The sequence below is a fragment of the Meleagris gallopavo genome, chromosome 15 (genome assembly GCF_905368555.1).
Source record: "Meleagris gallopavo chromosome 15, MGAL_WU_HG_1.1, whole genome shotgun sequence".
In the NCBI taxonomy this organism is placed as follows: domain Eukaryota; kingdom Metazoa; phylum Chordata; class Aves; order Galliformes; family Phasianidae; genus Meleagris; species Meleagris gallopavo.
In genome coordinates this window covers 7,561,063-7,581,638 of record NC_139418.1, presented here as the reverse complement: position 1 = coordinate 7,581,638, position 20,576 = coordinate 7,561,063, and the positions used below count along the sequence as shown (strand labels likewise).

Here is a 20,576-nt window from a genome sequence, read left to right as displayed (position 1 = left end):
TCAGCACCCATAAACAGCAGTCCATCTTTTGTGGACTAGGACCTTAGGACCTTGCGGTTCTTGCCAGATCCAGAGATTCATGAGAGAATAATCATTAGGAACTGAGGCTTTGGGGGGCTGTAGCTCTTCCCCCACATCGTGTTTGGGAGTAACAAAATTGCTGGATAGTCTCTATTTCTATCACTCAGGCAGCCCCCAAGTGTCTTCAGATCAGAGCAGATGCAGAGGAATCCTGTTTAAAAAATGTGACAATGAAGAAAAATTACCAGTCACTTGGGATCAGTAAACTCATGACACATGTTGCAGAAGTGACAGACAGGTTTTGGATGGTGTGCAGCAGGGCTGGCCAAGAACTGCAGCTCCTGGAAAACAGCATTCCTAGCCCTAGCTGCCACAGCTCAGATGTGTGGGAGCTCGAAAGCCCTGTCTCACATGGAAGCAAGGTCATATATTGCCACTGATCAGCAAGCTGTGGAATTCTAAGCAGGGCTGGTTCCTCTAGTGTTTCTGCTGACAAATCAGCTCTCTTTAGGACACGAGGTAACATGCAGGCTGACACCACCTGGAAGCACTGCTGACCCCTGGCACCCAGCACTGCTCTCACCATTACCATTCTTTCTCAGGATGTACCTTTCCTAAACCCCTGTGCTCTTTGCACAGACAGAGGAGTTTTAATTGGCATTCCACCCCTTCAAAACTGCATGGCTTCATTTTGGATTGCAATTCTCATCTCCTTATCTTTTTTTCAAACAAAAAGATACTTGACAGTATGAAGGTTCAGAAACTTTTTTCTTAAACGAGGCTATTTGACACCTGCACACCCAGATTGAGCTGATGAGGACCAAAAACGAATCCAGCAACCAGGTCTTCAATTTCTACCTCAACTTTGAAACGCTGAACATCCTATCAGCTCTTCAGGCTCGACTCAAAGCCTGGTAACATCATTTAGAAGTACGGAACGACGCAAAAATGCTTCCATTTATTTCCCCCCCCCCCACATACACACTGCTTGAAGGCGCAGGCGCGCAGCAGCCGCCAGCACCCGCCTCAGACCGAGGAGACGCCGCGCACCATCCCCGCCCCGCGGCGCAGAGCCGCTCTCTCCCGCTGCGTCCCGCGAGACTACAAATCCCGGCAGCCCGCGCGCGGCCCCTCCTATTGGCTGGCGCAGACAGGAAGCGGTCCGCGAGGTGAAGGGTGAGAGGTGAGCGACGGCGGCGGCCGGGAGGGAAGGTGTGGGATTCGGGCCGGCGTAAGGGGGGCCGGTTGGGGGGTGCGGTGCCGCCCGGGTCATGGGGAGCCCTCGGCACAGCCGCCTCTCAGCAGACGGGGTTGGGCTGAGGTGTGGGAAACGGGCCTGGGGCTGGGTGCGGGGGCCTCGAGGCCCACGGCTGGGCAGAGTGCGTGCCTGGGGCCTGCTGCTGTGCCGCGGCTGGCATTGAGCACCCGGGAGTGTGCCTCGGGTGTGGGATCAGCGATAGCCCCGGATAGTTTGCAGTGTATTGAAACAGCGTGCGTTAGATCTGCCTTACCCCGGAGGGTATTGGTTTCTGGAGGAATTATGGCTTCCTTAGGATGGTATCACTTATTTTTAGATGTACCTGTAAGCACTTGAAGTATTTGCTGTCAAGGTGTTTGTATTAAGCTAATGGAAGGTTATGTCTCTCTTGTTTCTATAAATCAAACCAAGAAGTCTGACATGGAGGAGGTGAAAAATGGACATCCGCCAGAAGAATTGCTCGATCACTTAAAGCTTTCTGATCAGAAGTCAGCAGAAAGCAGCAGCTCATGGGCATCTGGCCCCAAAGATGCCCAGAATCCTCCAAACATGGAAAGTGGCGATATACCATCTTCAGCCAAAGATCCCACCACAGCAGATGAGTGTTTCCATGACTGTCGTGACTCCTTTGAGGTGAAAGAGCCTGTACTGGATGATGAGGGAAATTCACAGAGTGATGAGAATAGCACAAGGAAGCAGACAGAGCTAGATGAGGAATACTTGCTAGAACTGGAAAAAGATATGCCAGAGGAAGAAAAACAGGTAATCCAGATAGCCCAGGTTAAATAGAAGTTATATTTTTACCATTACTTCTCTGGATGGTCTGCAACCAACATGAAAATGGTCCTTTAAAATATTTCTGTGTTTCGAGTTACTGTTCATGATTCTTTTTTGGTGACAAACGTTTTGCTGGCTTGTGTAAGGTTATCATGGCTAAATCTCTATTATGTTGTTTAGTTTTTGTGCATTTGTTCTTTTCTCCTTTCAAGAAAAATTAGAGGAGGTTTCAAGATAGTTTTGTCATCTGATAATTTAGTTCATTTGTAGTGTTTGTGGATTCAAATTGAAGTTTACTCGAATTATTGAAGCTTTCAAAACAAAATGCACAAAGTAATTAGGTTCTGTTTACCTTCAATGCAGTTACATTGGACAGAATGTTTAGGTGACCATTACAGTGACAAACTGGATACAGTTATGGGGAATAATGAAATAAGTCTGAGAGAGAGTTCAGGAACTTTAGAGATTGTATTTACTCCATAGTAAGTCTGTGTTAACCAGTTGTTTTGATTTTCAGTCAGTGGTGTCACTTGACAGCTGTTCATTTTCAAAGTTCTAAGATATTGTGTCATCACATTTTCTTTACTCTATTGATAACTTGTTAAGTTACTTTCAGGGCTTGACTCAGACTTGAGTAATGTCATTTTATGCTGATAATTAGATTTTCATAGCATGTAGCAAAAGGCTATCTACTCATTTATGACTTTTTCCTTTTTTTTTTTTATAGCAATTTCAATTCCCCAATGATGGAGAAGTAAAAATAATGAATCAAGCGTGTATGTGTGTGTATGTATGTATATATACACACACATACACACTTGATATAGGTTATATGTTAGGAAGAAATTCTTTACTTAGAGAGTGGTGAGGCTCAGGCTGCCCAGAGAAGTTATAGATGTCCCATCCCTGGAGCTCTTCAAGGCCAGGTGGGAAGGGGGCTCTGGGCAGCCTGATCTGGTGGGAGGCAACCAGCTCATGGCAGTGAGTTGGAACTGGATAGACTTAAAGGCCCCTTCCAACCCAAGTTACTCTATGAATTAGATCTCATATTAAGAATAAGAGTATTGGAAGGCTAGCTGCACAGATCAGGTCATAAATATCACTGAATAATTGATTATGATGAGGTAAGGAGAAAGTTGAACAAGGAATGGCAGGTAACAAGGTGTACAATTAATGAATATACTGATGTTATGGTATAGCAGTGTACAATTAACAAATATACAAATGTTAAGGTATACCAGAGAGCTTGGCTATGATGTTATTACACCAAAGCAGGAAACAGAAATGATAGGTAGACTCACCTGTAACCTGGGCTCACGTGGGAAACTCTGGTGGAGTGGATCTCCAGAAGAGATCCTTCCCCACTGGCAGTCAGCTCTTAAATGGGTCTAGGAGAGGTGCAGTCAGGCTCCACCCCTTCCTGCAGCACAGGTGAATTGCCTTCACCTGTGCTCCCATGGCTGATTCACTGCTCGCCTCAGGTGATCAATCAGAGGTTCAGGCCATGATTCAGCAGCCCCATACACAAGAAAAGATAGGAGTTGTCTTAAAACATTACTTCATAGGGGAGTGTAGTATACTGTATAGCTTTATAGTTTCTATTTCAGAAATTCCTAAATCATCGGAAGCAGCAGAAGGAATACCAACTGTAGCTATAAACTATGAAAATGAGGAAAAGAAGAATGAAATTATGAATGTTTCTGTGAATTTGTAGGGACTTAACTACTTCTTGTAGAGGAAGTCTAATCCTTTCTTGTTCACCTGACCTGGAAACATTGTACCGCTCTTTCTTAACTGTTGGGTAGACCTACGTAAGTAAATAAAAGATGACTGTATGTTGCTGCCAAAAAGTTAGAAAGAGGGAAGGACTCGACTGTGACTTGACTGTCTTATGGTCTTATTGTCAGCTAAGGTAAACTGGAGAGCAAAAATGCAGTGCTAAGGTGCCACAGGCAACTAAACAACTAAATTCTTTGTTACAAACCAGCACAGAGAAGTTTAAGCAAGTTGTCGTTCAGATTGTTCCCTTGTTGATAGGTGGGATTTATGACCCAAATACATCACTGAAGGTAAAAGGAGTTTTTCATCAGTAATGCAGTCGGTAATGTCAATGTGGAAGATCCTTGAAGTGGAAAAACTATGGGGCTAGTGGGGGAGGGGATCATAGAACATAATCTCCTTAAACTCATTCCTGTTTCAACAAAAATAATGCCTCCTGGTTGACCTAGTGAAAATTAATTCATCTTTCTCTTGGTCTCTCTCAGTTTTGACATCTGTAAGTGTTGCTTGTCAGGTCTAACACTTTGAGATCTAATAATGAGAAATGTTTTTAAAAAAATCTCAGAAAGTTGTCTAAGGTCTCCTTTGCCTTAAGAAGACTGCTGGAGGCCATCTAATTGAACTCCCTGCTCAAAGTTGATTCAGCTAGACCAGGCTGCCCAGAACTGTGCTGAACATCTCCCAGTCTGGAGATTGCACAGGCACTGTAGGCCTGTAGGTTCAAGTGTTAAAAAACCTTCAGGGTGGAAATTTTTTCTCCTTGTGTCTATTTAGAGTTTCCTTTGTTTCAGCTTGCGATCACTGGAATTTTCTCTCTGTGCATCCAGGAAGAGTCTGTCTCCATTTCCTTTAGAATTCTGGTCTCTCTGAGACACCTTTTTCCAAAGTCTGAACAAACTCACTTCTTGTAGGCTGTCTGCTTAGGTCGTGGTTCCAGCATCCTGGCCAGCTGTGGTGGGCCTCTCCTGGATTGTACGCACCATCCAGAAAGTCAGTGTCTCTTTTTCAATGCAGAACTGGGAAGAAGAACACCAAAACTTGACACCTTCGAGACTCAGTCTCTCAAGTGCTGGACAGAGGGCAAAACCTTCATCTGTTTGCTGCACAGAAAAAAAACATGATCACAATGTCTCTTCTAATTTAAACCACTGTCAGTATTTATTGCTTGTACAGCAAGGAACAGTGTGATGGTGAGTCATGATGAGGCTTCTGCAGCAGCCTGTAGGGCAAAGGCAGCTAAAGACATTCATAGAAAAGATACTGAACTTCAGAGGAAAAATGGCATAGATTAAAGCATAGAAAAAGGAACAGACATGGAAATGAGTGTCTTTTAGCTTTTGTGCTTCTCTTGTTTCTATTGAATTGTTAGGTAATCATTTTATTTTCCACAATAACTTTGGCCCATTGAAAAATAATAGAATTGAATACTTCCATTTTGCTTTGTTACATTCTTCATTGAAAGTTGATGTGGAAGTACAAAATAACTGTTCAAAGCTGGGAACATTTCCTTACAGAAGGAATGGGCAGTTGCAGGTCTCATTTTCCCTTGTTTTTTGCCTTTTTTTTTTTTCCAGTGGTATAGAGGGATCATATCCTTCAACATTGTTTATGGATATACCTAATGAAGTGGGTGGAGCCCACTGCTTAGTATCACCACATATTATTTATAGTGTGAACTTTTATGTTCCACAGAGGGCTTTTTGAGTGGAATGTGTAAGCAGTCTTTGAAATACAACTTTTTTCTGTAACAAAACATTGTTGGTATCTGTTACAAGCACAGCTTGAGAAACGCTGAAACAAGAGATGAATTGGAAGCTTGCAGCAGATGTTATAACTACCAAAATAATCCATTAGCACACTCTTACTTTGCATGACCATATATTCTCTGTATAGGAAAGCCTTTGGTCTCAGCTCCTTTCCTTCTGGTATTTGGAACTGTTGTAGATTTTTTATATTATTTGTATTTTTGAAATGTTATCTTTGCATATTTTGGTTATAATCAGTTAAATGATGCAGGTGCTAAGAAAATGCTGCAGTTACAGACTGCATCCATTTATTCAGGTTTTGTTTTTTCTTTTTCAATTTTTAACCTCAAGTTACTCAAAAGGATGTTTTTGAGAAGAGCTTTTCTTTTTTTTTTGAAGCAGGAGACAACAAGGCAGAAATATTCTGAAGCTGTTTATTTGACAATATCATTAGGTTGTGACAGTGCACTCAGCAGTGGTGCTGTTTGCTACTTCGGCAGTCCTTGATCAGTTATTCTCAAGCCCCTGCTGCCTCCTTCATTGAGCTGCTTCTCTCTGTGAATGTGCAGTGAACCAGTTACAGGGTCTGGTTCAGATAAAGAAATAATGCTGTACTTTTAGATTACGGGCAGCAGACATCAAATGAAAGCCTCACGATGGCATTTACTTATGGGGAAAGATGTATTTTCTTCAATTAGACTGCTTGCCCATATAAGAAAAACTTTGTGTTAATTATGGTTGCAACACCAAGCATAAATTAAGTACTCATATTTGTAATAAAGAGAGCTGAGCATTAGCCCTGCTCAAATCAAACTATGGAGCTATCCCTTTTTATTTTTATTTTTTTAAAACTAAACACATTTGTCACTTGCAGTTTTAATAAATCAAATTTTGAGCATTGTTCTCATGTGCTGTGGGAAGTCTCTAATTTATTCTGAAGATGTAGGGACAGGTTTTAGTCCTTGGTCTGTATATTTATGCGTGTTCTATGTGTAAGCTTTTGCAATAGAAGCTCTGAGTAAAATTTGGGAGGCCTTTATAGTGAGGTTTCTAATCTTAAGCAATAGGAATTGTTTCAACAGAAGCACAACGAATACCATAAGAGGGCTTCTTTGCTCTGTGAAATAGAATAAGAGGAAGGGAGGAGAGTATTAAGACACAAACTTGCAAGAAATATTCTTAAAAAACAAATGCAGAAACGTAGCTTAGAACAGAGCCAGTTTATATGCTCGGATTTGCAAGTCAGCCTTTTGAAAATTATGCAGCTTGAAATAAAATTCAGTTTTATAAAATTTTTTTTTCAAGTGTGCTGATTGCTGTCTCAGCAGAGGCACTGAGCAGTAAATTGCTTTTGATGCATTACAAACAGATTTTCTGGTTAGTTGCTGTTGACAGTGATGGCTTTGACATTGGTCTAGTCAGCAGAATTAATCAGAAGACACCCAACAGCTGCTACGTGGTAATTGTTTCAGTCTGACCTGGTCCTCTTCTGGAGGGACTCCCATTAATTATGAGTTTATCCAGCAGCAAGATTCTGAATCTCTCGTGACAGATGTTGCTTGTTCTTTGGGTCTTGTCTGGGAAAGACTTAAGCACCTGCCCTAGTGAGCTCTTACTGTGGATGTAGAACACTCCCTTCTAGCTGCTCTGAGACCCTGAAATGAATATGTAGCATTTCTCAAAAAACAGTTCTTATCTTTTAGCTGTCACATGTGTGCTGGAGCTTCAGTTGGCTGTAAACATGCTCATCTTCTGTGTTAACACTAAGAAATGTCAGCAGATAAGAACATGCTCTAATAGAAGAGTTTCTTCATTAGTGTCTTGTTAGCACCTCTTTAAAAATTAATTGAAACTGATCATAGAGAAATAGCTTTTGAGCTCTGTCTATTTTCAGTTCTGAACAAAGCAGCAAAGCCTTTTTTAAACATCTGGAAGTTCTGAAAGATGTTTGTCCAATACAGGATAGTAACTTTGTGCATAGCAATTGGGCACATCAATACAGTGGGAAAGGCATTACAACAGTTGTGGTGATAAAAGGACCAGCACAGTAGAAAGGAGCTATAAAGAAAGGGAAGAAGATTGCTTACCTGTATCAGAAGATTCTAGGTCTGCAGGGGAAAGCTTCACCAAGGAGAGATCTCCAGAAAGAAATCCTTCCCAGTGGGGGTCAGCCCTTAAATGAGGTCTCAGAGAGGTGCAGCCAGGCTGCAGCCCTTCTGGTAACACAGCTGAATTGCCTTCACCTGTGCTCCCAGGGCTGACAGGTCCTTTCCCCAGGTGCTCAATCAGTGGTTCAGATCGTCACTCAACAGTTCCCATACACTGTAAAAGTTCACTGCTCTTGTGGTGTTGTGTTTTTGTTTTTTTTTTGTTTGTCTGTTTGTTGCAGTAGTGACAAAATAAAATCAAAAACACAGAATGGAAGATGGGATGTGAAGAAGTGAGATGTAATTTGGAGCAGACCTCTGGTGTTGGTCACTTGGAGATAGCCTCAAAACTTTTTAGCAGGAGAGAATCCTAGCTGGACCAAAATGAGATTATCAGTACATAAGACAATGTAACTGACTGTACAGTAGGGCTTGTTAAAAAATACACTTTTCAATAATTTGTGTGTTAATGCTTCTCATAGATGTTCACAATTATTTTGCATAGCAGTAAAACTTGCAAGACATTGGGGTTTTGAAGGGTTCAAAATACAATCTTGTGGAAATACAGTAAAAGGTGATTCCTGTTTTAAGATGACCTACTTTAGTAACCCGAATCCTGCATACAGTACAGCAGCAACACTAGATATGCAGTTATTTTGGTCAAATCAGAATAGAACATGGTTTGCTAGACTAAAACTCCCCTATCTGATGGTTAAAAATAGAACAAAATATCCGTTTTATTTTCTGAGTTAATCGAAGCACATCTGAAAAGTGTATCGGTATCTGCTGCAGTAATTAATTCTGAGTGCTGGTGAAAAGAACCTGTATGATGTCTGGAGTTCGAGTCTCCATGTGTGATTTATAGTCCCAGCTGCATTTATAAACTTAATTGCTGGATGGCAATTTTGTAGAGTGAAAAATTATACCTTCATTTTTTCTTGCAGTGTTGCTGTTTTTATGCTTATGTTAGATTTGCATTTTTCTGGAAGATGCAGATACTGTCAAACTTAGACCTTGGTTTACAGAAGTGAGAGGCTTGTATGTGACTAAATGTTTTGACTTGTGTACTGATGGATTAAGTGGTCAGCTCCACTTTTCCGCCCGAGGCTTTTGCCTCTTTGAGCAGAAGTGACTGGGTGGCACGTATTGTCACTCAGGGGTAGTCACTGCTTTCAGTCTGGCATGCTAACTCAAACTGACTGCTTGGGATGGATGTGACCTATTGTTTCTGGAAGTGGTGCTTACAATTTCAGGAAAAGGTAGTGGCTGGCAGCAGAAAGACTAAATCCATCTTTAGCATGAAGTTACAGTGAGCACCATACAGCCATAAAGCAAAGTTCAGATCCTTGAATGTGTGATACAGCAACAGCTTCACAAAACTGCAGGGGGAAGCAGATGACTAATCACAGATGGCTTACAAACAGAATTGATATTTGAAACTCAGAAATGTGTTCCTTATCTGTTCAAATTGCTTGCTTTTGTGCACCCTCTGAATCCTGGTGATTTTAAATGACTGTTACTGGGTGACCTTACAGAAGGGTACATGAGATGCAGATGTGCTCTGTCACACTGTATAAATAGCCTTGCAGCAAAGGAAGTACATTTGCTGCTCTTACAAAACTGGAGCCAAGAACAGTTCCCTTGCAAAGTTAAATCAATTGATCAAATAAAATGCATAGGAACAGCCAAAGGAAACGTGGTTGGAAGCATTACAAAAGGAAGGTATTCAGCCTCCAGCTCTCACCAGCTATATTTAGGGATTCTGCTTCCAACACTTCTATTATATTGGTTCCTTCCAAAATAAACAGCAAAAAATGTGTAGGTTGCTGCCTTCTCTAGTGCTAGAATAAAACTTTAATGATTTTATTTTTAACTGCAAGCTTCTTGGCACAGTAGCTGAGGTCCAAGGACTGTATCTGATGGTTTTTCTTTTGAATTGTTGTACTTCATTGTCAGAAGGCCAAGCTGTCTTGTCTTGTTACTTCACATCAGGCCTTCATTCTCAGCACCTCTTACTTGCCAGGCAAGTGTTATCTTAATTTCTTCACAATGTGGACAATTCTAATTCAGTATCCAAATCTGGAAACTTTTCTAATCAGATCCTTTAAAAAAAATACTAGTAGTTAATTGTAGTTATTTCCCCCAGTTGTTTTTTTTTTTTTTTTCCTCCTGTATATATAAAAAACTAATGCTTGCTGCTTGAAATTAATGATCATCTTATTAAGAAATCTTGCAAGAAAGCAAATGGCAAAATTTCATCTATTTTGATTAGCAGGCGATCATAACAGAATGTAAGTTGGGAAGTTGTGACTTTACCCTACGCTCTTATGTGAGCAGCCCCAATTAGGGTGCGTGGTGGGTCAGAATATTTCCTCCTTAGGCAAAGCATTCCAGGAGTTTAGGCTGACCTATTTCCTTCGCTGAGGAGGGGTAGCCTGCCCTGTAGCAACCTCAGTCTTGCTCTGAAAACTGAGTGGGTGGGGACACTGAAATGACATAGTGCAAAATTTGTCCCAAGGACAAGTCACTTGCAATTTTTGATCTCTGGTCTGATGTGATCGCCATAAACTGATGACCAGTCCATCGAAGCTGGAAATGCAGCTTGCTGAGTGAAGAGGTTTTGTCTTCTAATAGTGCTTTTTTAACCCTAAGTTTGTACAGAAGATTCTAACAGCATCAGTTGGAGCAGTGCATGCTGCAGCAGGCCTTTCAGACTAAGTTGATGTTAATCCAGAAGAGTCGTCTTTCTGCTGCTTTGGTATTAGGACTTTCTATTGCAGAAATGCATGTATGTGCAGGAACAAATTGAGTTTATTTCACAAATAGAGAATGTCCTCAGAGGTTAGTGCATTTAGGATGGGATGTACTGACATGTATGCATTAGCATTTTGTGAGAAAGCCAGAGGAATTTACTTTTAGGGGATGATAATCTGCTACCACGCATCACCAACGGGTCAAACTTTGAGTGCAAATACAGAACGATGCACGAGGTACACCTGAGTCTTGCCTTCCTGAAAAGTGCAGTTAAGTTACAGCCTGAAACCTGTGAATATGGGGATATGAAGACATTGGTGAAGCTGTAACAGAAATCCTGTTTTTGAACCAGAATTGCATTGCTTTTGTAGCTGCTTTCCAAGGAGCTGAGTAAGCTACAGAGCCATACAAGGTATTCTTACCAATGCTTTTGAAACATGCTTACACAACACCTTTTCTGGTCAAATAGTCTGAAGTCACTGCAACACTCTCACTGACACTCATATGTCTGGAACAGCGGGGTGAATAATAGTCTTCCTCATTCCTTCAAGATTGTGAAGTGACCAAGAGGACATGTCAAAGAACAGGCTTTCAGAGGAGGAGAGCTGTGTGAACAATGGCATCCCAGTGTGACAGCCCTTACACTCCTCAATTGCTCAGAACTTTTGTCTGACCACGTTTCCCCAGCAAGCGTGGGTTGTACAGACACCTCTTTGCTGTTGAAACCAGCTCGCTTTCCTCTTTGCTAAGTAAGAAGGAAGCCCATAGTTCAAAAATTTAGTGATATAAATTTTTTCCTTTTTTTTAAAGATTATAAACCTTATTCTCTTGAAGTTTTCTCGCTTCAAATAAATTTTTATATTAGCTTTTAATACTTGCCTGGGATAAGCATATACTCTTTTGAAATACTTTTAATAAAATGATAATGCAAGTAAAGATTTTCATCTGATATTCCTTCTTTTTTAGGGTTTCTGCATCAGGAGCACCACAACCATTTTATGGGGGGAGAATCTTTTGTTACGTTGCACACAAGTCTATCTTATGCAACATTGAATCAGTTAATAGCACTTAAAGGCCAGTTCTAAATAGGTCACGAGCAATGAAGTCAGCAGGGCTTGTGTTTCAAGCATTTCTTATCTTGGATAAGGTTTATTCATGTAGATCTTTTATCTTTTCCAGTAAGATCATCTTTTCTAAACCTAAACCAGCTCTATGCTGAAATATGGCTACTTGTTCTTGGAGGTCTCTTCCAGCCTTGGTGATTTGATGATACTTCTTGGTTCACTATTGTGCAAATGACATCTATAAGCTGATTTTAAAATGTATTATTGTGGAGCTACAAATGTGTGGGCAGCAGTGACGAGTGCTTCCAAAGTCAGGGTGCAGCTTTCAAATGTAGCTATGTGTTCCTTGGGCTGAATTGTAGAATCCCACGTGTACACAAAGAATGCATGCTTTTAATGCTGTTTGTGCCTTAATCTCTCAAATTTGTTCCTACGCTCATATTTAAAAGGCACTCACTGGCTCATTTACCTTGGTGCTAGTGACACTGCAGAAGGACTTGTATAGGTTTGGCAGAGAACCCTGAAGGAAAGCTGATTTCTAAATAGTGATATGAATCTGATCTGCTTTTTTTTTTTTTTTTTTCCGATGTGAAGATCAATCAGTATGAGACCATGTTTTTAATAGGCAATAGGAAAAATGCTACTGATGTAATTGTGTACCCATAGGGTCAGGTGAGACTTTGCTGGGTGGTTTGGTGTGCGACCACTGAGTGGCATTTCCCTCAGAGCACTGTGATCTGTTATTACTGACATGGTAACAGTGGTTGGGTGAATTATCATCCAAAAGCAATAAGGGTGAGAGGAGAGAACCTCTGATTTTGTATTGTATGTCAGTTACTTGGCATAGCTGTGAGATGGTGCAGTGCTCCACAGAGTACTATATTTAGCTGTTTCCAAGGAGATGTTCTGTGCGATATTGATAATTGCATTAATCCTTGATTTACACAATCTGTGGGAAACTGTTCCTTTTCTAGTGTTGGCTTTTTAATTGCTCAGTGATCTGTAATTTCTGAACGCCTTGATTTGAGTCCCTTGTGCCTGCATGTTAGGGGCAAATCGGGGGTCAAATTGTCTTTGTTCTTTTTTTACAGTAGAAATGATTCATGAGTATGAGCATTGCCACTTGTTAGTGTTGTCTTTCTTACAAGCATTTTGTCTTTTACTTCTGTGAGGTATGCCTGCGTGTGGAAGCCTGCCTTTGTAAATACATTTCAGAGATGGCTTGATGACATCCTGTGTTTTCAGTGTCAGAGGGAGGCTAAGAGCATTCATGTCAACTCTGCTTGTGCCAAGAGTACTGTTAAGATATTCATGGATGAGAACACAACTCTGCTCAGCGTGTGCAATTTTCACTGTATAACAGAACAATCTTCCTGTCTCAGGGTCTGATGGTTTATTCACTCTGCATAAGAAATCTTTCAGAGAGGTATTATGCACAGACCTGTTTCTAATTCAGTGAGCTGAAAATGCTTTGCATGTTTCTGAAAGTAACTATGGATTTCTGAGATGAAATTATTTCAAACAAAACTTTTGAGACTTTACATCTAAAATGCATTCTATATTGTCGAGCTACACCAGTTGAATTGGTAAGGAATTAAGAAGCAAGCAAAGAGCTAAGAGGCTAACATACTAGTTTAAACCATATAATTCATTATGAATGGTCTTGGTGCATAATGTTGTTCACGAACTGGGGCTTTCTGACTGCCTTGTTGGTGTACTGCAGTGTTTTATGGATTTTGAAGTCTATCATCTCACAGTGAATGCAAGCAAGGGATGTTGGTACTAGCTAAAATTCCTCAGATTGTATTTTATTTTGATTTTCATTCATAGTTTACTTGGAAGTACAGCTGACTTACTTGTTCATTTCAGTTAAATACTTTGAGATGTCTGTTCTTTTGTAGAAAAGAAGAAAGGAAAGCACAGCACTGAAGGAGAAAGGAAACGAACAGTTCAAGAGAGGAGGTGCGTTGATAATCTTTGAATATTGTATGGCAATTGGGGAATGTTAAATTAATACTTAGCCATCATAGTGATACTGCAGAAAACTCATAGGAAAATCTTGCATTTATCATTTTTCAGCTTTATCATCTTTATCATTTCTTCACCCAGCCCTAAAGAACAGAAAGAGATAGCAGACTTCTTTAAGAGTTAAGTTCAAGTCACAAAGACTTGGATTGCTAAAGCAGGATTCTCATGAAAGTTGTGTTTAAATCCAAGAACACGATACAAAACTGACTGCCTTCCGAGTGCCAAGGCTTTTTCTGAGAATCAAAAAAGGCTTCCACCAATCTTGAGTATTGCTAATGCAATTGCTTAGAATTGATGAAGGCTCAGTGGCTCAGTAATTCTCTCATAACTTCGTACGTTTGTATGTGTCTTTTTATCCACTGGCTCAGTCCTTCATGTATGTGCTGTAATTGTGTAGGCATTTATATACTTATTTATACACACATTGTGTATACTGATGTGCATCTGTCTATATATGCATATACACACTTATGTTTTTATGTGTATGCACAGAGATACACACTTTTATATAGATGTACACAACCATGCATGCACATAGAGATCTCTACATTAAAAAAGATCTGAATGTGTGTAAATTTCTGATTTACACTGAAACTGGATGTGTTGTGAATATAGTTAATCTGTAGCAGCAGAGTTGAGGTGAGCAGTAAATAATGCCACCAGCAATATTTGGTAAAATGTATGAAGGGGAAAATGATTTTTGACACCCACCTTTCATTCTGAAGGTTAGAGGTTTCACAAAGAAACCAGAAAATGGAGATTAATGGTTCTCTCAGTCAGCAGTGACACAAACAGGTAACCTCCATTTCCAAGGGTCTACTCGTATGATCAGATAGTGGTCTTCCTGTTGGAGGTCTCTTATTGTGTGTTGAGAGAGCAAGACTGTTCAGTAACAGTTTACCAATTCAGGCAAGAGCCAGAGCAGGCAGAAGGGGGCTGGTGGAACCATAAAAGTAGCAAGCCTGGAATATTAGCTCAGCTTTCTTTTGAGATCTTATCTGTAGCTGTCTCTTGACAAATTCTTTGTTGGATCTGTTCAGTGTGCTTGTGCTGCTGATGGCTGTCAAATTGCTTACTGATCAGATATAAACTTTTAAGCACCTGGTTGATGCTGGTTAACGTGGAGAGAAATGATTGCTCTGCTTTGAGGAGAATGCATTTATCAGCTAGTAGGCCATTGCTCACAGTCAATATAAGACCTTTCCATTACTTCTTTCTACCGTTACTGGAAAGAAAGAAAATATTATGCTTAATCACTGGTCTTTGCTTTAGACCAGATTTGATGATGGATGACCATTGGGTGTCAGTGGTTTATGGTGACGGACCTGTAAGGCAGTCATTGAGGGGGTTGGGGCAGTTACCTCCCAAGCAGCTGAGAGCAGTTACTAGCAGAATACCATGTCCAGCAGGTAAGGATACATGCCTTTCAGGGTAAGAATACAATTCTGGAAAGATTCAACCTCTGAGGCTGATGGTACTCTCTCAACAAATAGGACAAGACAGCTTCAGGGGTGAGACCTGCATGCACAGCATGCTGTACTCGTTATACTAAGCACAAGTCTATTTTTCTGCTCCTATGAGGCTGCTGATTTTAAATTAATTGATTGTCATTTATGTGGATGGTAGTCAGTCGTGTACTTTGTCATAGAGCAGCTACTGCTTCTGACCACTGGTTTAATATTGTATCATATATTGAGAAATGTTTCCAAAGAAATCATAGTCATGTGATTCATTGACCATACTGGCATTTGAAATAAATGATCTGTTGCTTTCTTGTTATTTTTTTTTCCTATTGCATCTACAGAGTACGGAGAGGCAGAAGACTCTTACACAAAGGCTCTGCAAATTTGTCCAGCCTGCTTCCAAAAAGATAGGGCTGTTTTGTTTTCAAACAGAGCTGCTGCAAAAATGAAACAGGTGAATATCCTTTTTATTTTATGAAATGATAAGTATTGATTGTATGCCACATGAAATTATGAAGTCATTAAGGATCTGTAACAAGGGAAAGGAATTGCTGCATTTGCAGGCTTTGCTGCTTGTGTGTTCTCTCAAGCTCCCAGCAGGAATGCTAGTATGTTTGGTTTTACTGAGGGTTAATTCAAAACTGAAAGCTGCAGTTGGAACTGTTCAGAGTTTCTCTTGACATTATATTTTAAACACTGATTGGTTTTTATTCTCCTTTAAACAAATTCAAAGTTCATGTGGAACAGATGTCTTTAAGCAAGTTTAGCATATACAGACCATGTGTTAGATTGTTCAGAAGTGTGGCTAGTGTTTTTTCTAAAAACCGGGGTAGTCTTGTAAAATAATTTGTTCAGATGCTTTAAGGCATAAGCAGGACTTCTAACTACTAATTCAGTGTGTGTGTGCTTCCTTCATAGTTGCTGTATTATAGCATAGATCTACACAGCAGCGCAGTGTCTGAAGAGAATGGCTGCAGCTTTCTTCATATCTTTTTTATTCCTTACCCAGGGACAGGTGCCCACTTGTTCCCAGAATCCGTATTCACTGTAGGCAGAATAGAAGCCCTAGGACCCACTCTGTCTGAAGAGAAACTAAACAATTTACTTTGTAAGCTGATAATTGATTTTAAAGAATAACAGTTAGAGGTTCTTCATGTAAGTGAAGATTTCATCTTTATAAACAAGCTGTTGGACTGCCATACAACTGGAAGAATGGGAGGAGAACCATTATGCCAGTTTGAGTTAATGCAGTCTGTGGACTTGCTACTATTTGACAGCAAAGGGAGCTAGAAGGACCTATCAGCAAGTATTTGGTAACACTTTTCTGGCTCACAGGAGTGTTCAGAGTCTAAATTTAGTTGTCTGAGATATTTGTATGGCTTTTCTATAATGCTTATTATTGTACTTAAAGAAGTATGTCCCTTCAGGTTATAAACATGGTGCTAAATTACCTCTTCTTTCTGAATAAGTGGATGGAAGTGAAAATTCAAGAGAAATTACTCCCTACTTTTGTTTTAAGATTAAATGGTTCTGGAAAAGTAGAATAGTAACTCCTATAATCTTTTTGTCCTCTTGCAAAGTTAACTTTCTTGCAGTTCTCTTCTAATATTGAGGCAGATGGAGCTCTGTTTGGAAACGTACTTGCAGCCATATTTAAGTATAAATAAATCATTGCTCAGACAGAATTATCTAACTTGCTTTTGGGATACAAAATTGTTTGACCAGACAAGTTAAAAATGGAATTGAGTAGTAGCAGGTGCTGGAACCTTTCAAATACAAAAGCAGTAAACTGAAAAACGTTGTCATAATCCAGATGTTAACTAGAAAACTAATCTAATAATTTCCAAATGATCACAAGATGATAAAAGAACTATGCACAGACTAAAAACCTCACCTGTCCAGATCAGTGGAACCTCCCACACCAATAGTTTACTCTGAAAATAGCAATGAACAGCCTTTTTGTTTTCTTGAAGCCCTTTTAGCTTAGATGAAAGTAGGTTCCTTGTCTCAGTCTTCTTCCTTTTTTTCTTTTTCTCCATTATAAGCAGATTGCTTGATTCTCCTCTTCTAACTGTGGTTGTCTGGGCACACTAAAATCTTGTCCCTACCACTTCTGGAAGACACGAGCATTTTCCCTGGTAGAGGAAGTTATATGAGTACTAAAGGAAAATCTGCTTTCCAAATGTCTTAGCTTGTACAGACAAGAATTTATCTGGGAGTCCTGGGAACAGTCAGTTCCAACCCCTTACTTAATTGACATACGTACAAAAGCTGTAGCTCAGTTAAGCTAAGGCCTGCAGATGTGACTCAGCCTTTTGACTGTAGCTTGCTGCTGGCTGCTCTGTGCAGACTGATTAGTGGGGCGGCCGTGCAATTTGAAGGCTGGCAGCCTTTGCAGAGAGGAAGCTAATCACTGGTAAAGAGCTTTAAATCAGAAGCAATGGTATGAAAAGCCTTGATTACATGAACATCCCAGTTCCTTGGAATGCCAGACAACCCTTTTTGCTTGCAATTGTAAGTAATCTGTTTCCCAAGAAATACAGTTTAACTATAACAAAACTGTTCTGTGCTCTAGGACAAGACAGAAGCAGCCCTAAATGACTGCAGCAAAGGTATGACTTTGTCTTTCCTGTGTTTTGCTCTTATGCTGGATTTTTGATGAGTAAATGACACCAATTCATGCTTTACAAGCAAGTGTTATCACTTTAGGCATAACAGTCTTTAAATAATTTATAGAAAAACTGTAGTGGAAAACATCTCAATCTAGAATTACTTATTTTGTGAAATGTGAATGAAACTTAGTATCTATAATAATTTACTTTATATTCTTTTGTGCCAACAAGACTGTTGTTTGTACTTTTTTTTTTTTTTTTCAATAAGAAAGCATTTTTATTGTGGAAGCTGTTATACTTACTTTTATAAACCCACTTCCACCTGCTCAAATCTTGGTTTAATCTCAGGCTCCAAAGAACTGTGGGGCCTCACAGAATTAAAAGCATTATCAGTTCCCTTTTATGCATGGCTTTTGCTTTGTCACAAGGGCTTATGCTTTCCCATTTTTGTCCTGCATAGTTTTATCTCTGCAACTTCTAGTGAAATCATTTCAGCTCTCTGTTGCTTTATTGCTTCCACCCACTCACCCATGCTCGAATATTTGTTAAACTCCCCATGATAGCTGGGGAAAAACGTCCAAATTACCAATCAGAAAACTAATCCAGTGGCTGAGTGCCAGTACTGCTTGTACAGTAAATAGAAGTTTGTATGTTTTAAAAGTAACCTTGAAGGTAACAAATTGTAGGTGACCTCTCTTACGCTGGGGTTTTGCGTTTTGACAGCGGTGCATTTTCAAAAACATTTCTGATAATTTTGTGGTGGCTTATAAAGAACTGGTATGTTTTGCTGCAGTGAGACTTAAACCAACCATCGCTTGATGCTCCGCAGGGACTTGGCTTACAGGCTGCAATGCAACACCTACAGCAGCAGAGCAATTCGCTCTAGCCTGCAACTTGTTGACTGTAGTATTGTCTTTGTCCTTCCAGAAGAAATAAGCTCTGGAATACTTGCCTAGTCTGAGTTTTAGTTATCCTGGAAACAATTTTAATGAGTTAGCAATTAAAAAAATTAGGCGGGATTTTGTACTTGCTTTTCCTATGATGAAAAATGGGTAAATAAATTCTTGAGAAATTAACAGGAGCCTGTGAATTGTACGTTTAGGAGTTAGTCCTAACTGTACCAGTTGACCTGTTAATGTGTACCAAATAAACAAGAAGAAAAGCTTAAATTCAGTCCATAGGCCTCTGTGCAAATGTGTAGATCTTGTATAACCTTTTGTGGATTCACAACCCAATTTTGACTGTTTGATATTAAAGATGTTCAGAAGAATACTAATAGTTGTTCTGGAGTTTGTCTCAACTTATACTGAGACAAACAAGGAAATGCTTGATTTCCCTGCTGTGTGTATCTTTTGGTATATTTAACCTTAAATATAATCCAATAATATTTATTTATTATGTATTCAAACCTGAAAAATACCTTAGGGACTCCTCAAGTTTTTGAGGCATCACATCATCTCTGTTCATTAGAAATCGTTTCTGTGTAGTGATGATCATAGACGTTAGATGAAAAATGGTCATTTCCATTAGACTGTTTACAGACAAGGGTGAAGAGTGCTTTTCTAAATTATGATTTAGCTCTTAAACTGTGACTGCTTCATTCTAAGCTGCAGCATAAAAATAACTATTAATATTAAAAAAGTAATACACACTTAAGAATTCATTGTTGGAGCTGTAGAAATGTTTCAAATAAAATGCTGTGCTTTATTTTTGTTTTCTAGCAGTGGAATTAGATCCTAACTATATTAGAGCTTTGCTGAGAAGAGCAGAACTACATGAAAAAACAGAAAAACTAGATGAAGCTCTGGAAGATTATAAAGCAATCCTAGAAAAAGACCCATCAGTTCATCAAGCCAGAGAAGCTTGTATGGTAAGCCTTTTTAGTGTACTTTGGCTCAACTTCAAAATGAAGTCTTTCCTTTCCTAGTCTAAATATTCAGTGCTCTCAATGCAAGCTGCTTCACGTGTGCTAGCAATACCTTTGAGTCTAAAATGTACTGTTCTTCTCATCCAGTTTTACATAGGGTAGATGACATGAAATGCTACAACTTCCATAACAGAACTCAGGTCCATAAAGCATAGTTATTTTTTTTTAATGTTTGTAAAATGAGTGAAGGTAGATGTGTGTTTTGAGCTGCAAACTGTATTTGTGCCTGTTGGATAGCATACCCCACGCCCTACACAATGCACACACAAAAATCACACAGTTGTAGGAGTTGGAAGGGATCTAGTGATCACTGAATCCAATCCTGCTAAAGCAAGTTCCCTACAGCAGGTCACGCTGGAATGCATCCAGGTGGGTCTTGAATATCTCTAGAGAAGGAGACTCCACAACCTCTCTGGGCAGCTTGTTCCACTGCTCCATCACTCTGACAGTGAAGAAGTTCTTCCTTGCACAGTTTGTCACTGAATATATTACAGTTCTCACTTTTCTTCTAGTTTGATTCTCCCTGAGGGATATCTTGTAACTGAATGCAGTAACGTTTCAAAAATACTCTTCTAAGTAACATTACAATACACATAACAAACTTTGAATAACTGTATTTATACATGTGCTAGGAAAGGCCACAAACAGGACAGCACTGACTATTGTAGTGAATCACTGCAACATTTTAGTAGCCAACATTTCAATATGGATCTGCAATTTGGAAATCATAGAATCGTTTGAACTGGAAAGAACCACTAAAGGCCATCTGGTCTAACTCTTCTGCAATGAACAGGGACGCTCAGAGCCCCTCCAGCCTGACCTTGAGTGTCTGCAGGAGTGGGGCACTCACCACTTCTGGGCAGCCTGTGCAGTGCTTCTCTGCTCTTATTGTAAAAACAAACAAACAAACAAACAAAACACAACAAAACCAAAACCTTAAGAATAGAAGTCAGAATACAAATATTCAATAATAGAGTTTTTGCTAGTTAATAAATTAGTGG

General features: G+C 39.8%; 1 protein-coding gene across 3 annotated transcripts in view; it reads left to right on the top strand.

Annotated features, from left to right (window-relative positions):
- Positions 1 to 1,065: 1,065 nt before the first annotated feature.
- Positions 1,066 to 20,576, top strand: part of TTC1 (tetratricopeptide repeat domain 1) — a 33,950-nt gene continuing 14,439 nt past the window's right edge. Inside the window, exons 1-6 of one of the 3 annotated variants that reach the window (XM_085237066.1) lie at positions 1,066 to 1,204; positions 1,691 to 2,041; positions 13,447 to 13,507; positions 15,378 to 15,490; positions 17,612 to 17,648; positions 19,370 to 19,518. In XM_085237066.1, coding sequence (XP_085093192.1) covers positions 1,700 to 2,041; positions 13,447 to 13,507; positions 15,378 to 15,490; positions 17,612 to 17,648; positions 19,370 to 19,518 — 702 coding nt within the window. In that variant the 5' untranslated portion in view covers positions 1,066 to 1,204; positions 1,691 to 1,699. Of the gene's footprint in view, positions 1,234 to 1,690; positions 2,042 to 13,446; positions 13,508 to 15,377; positions 15,491 to 17,611; positions 17,649 to 19,369; positions 19,519 to 20,576 lie in introns of all 3 variants that reach the window. The other 2 variants (XM_085237065.1, XM_085237067.1) reach the window with 2 other exon arrangements.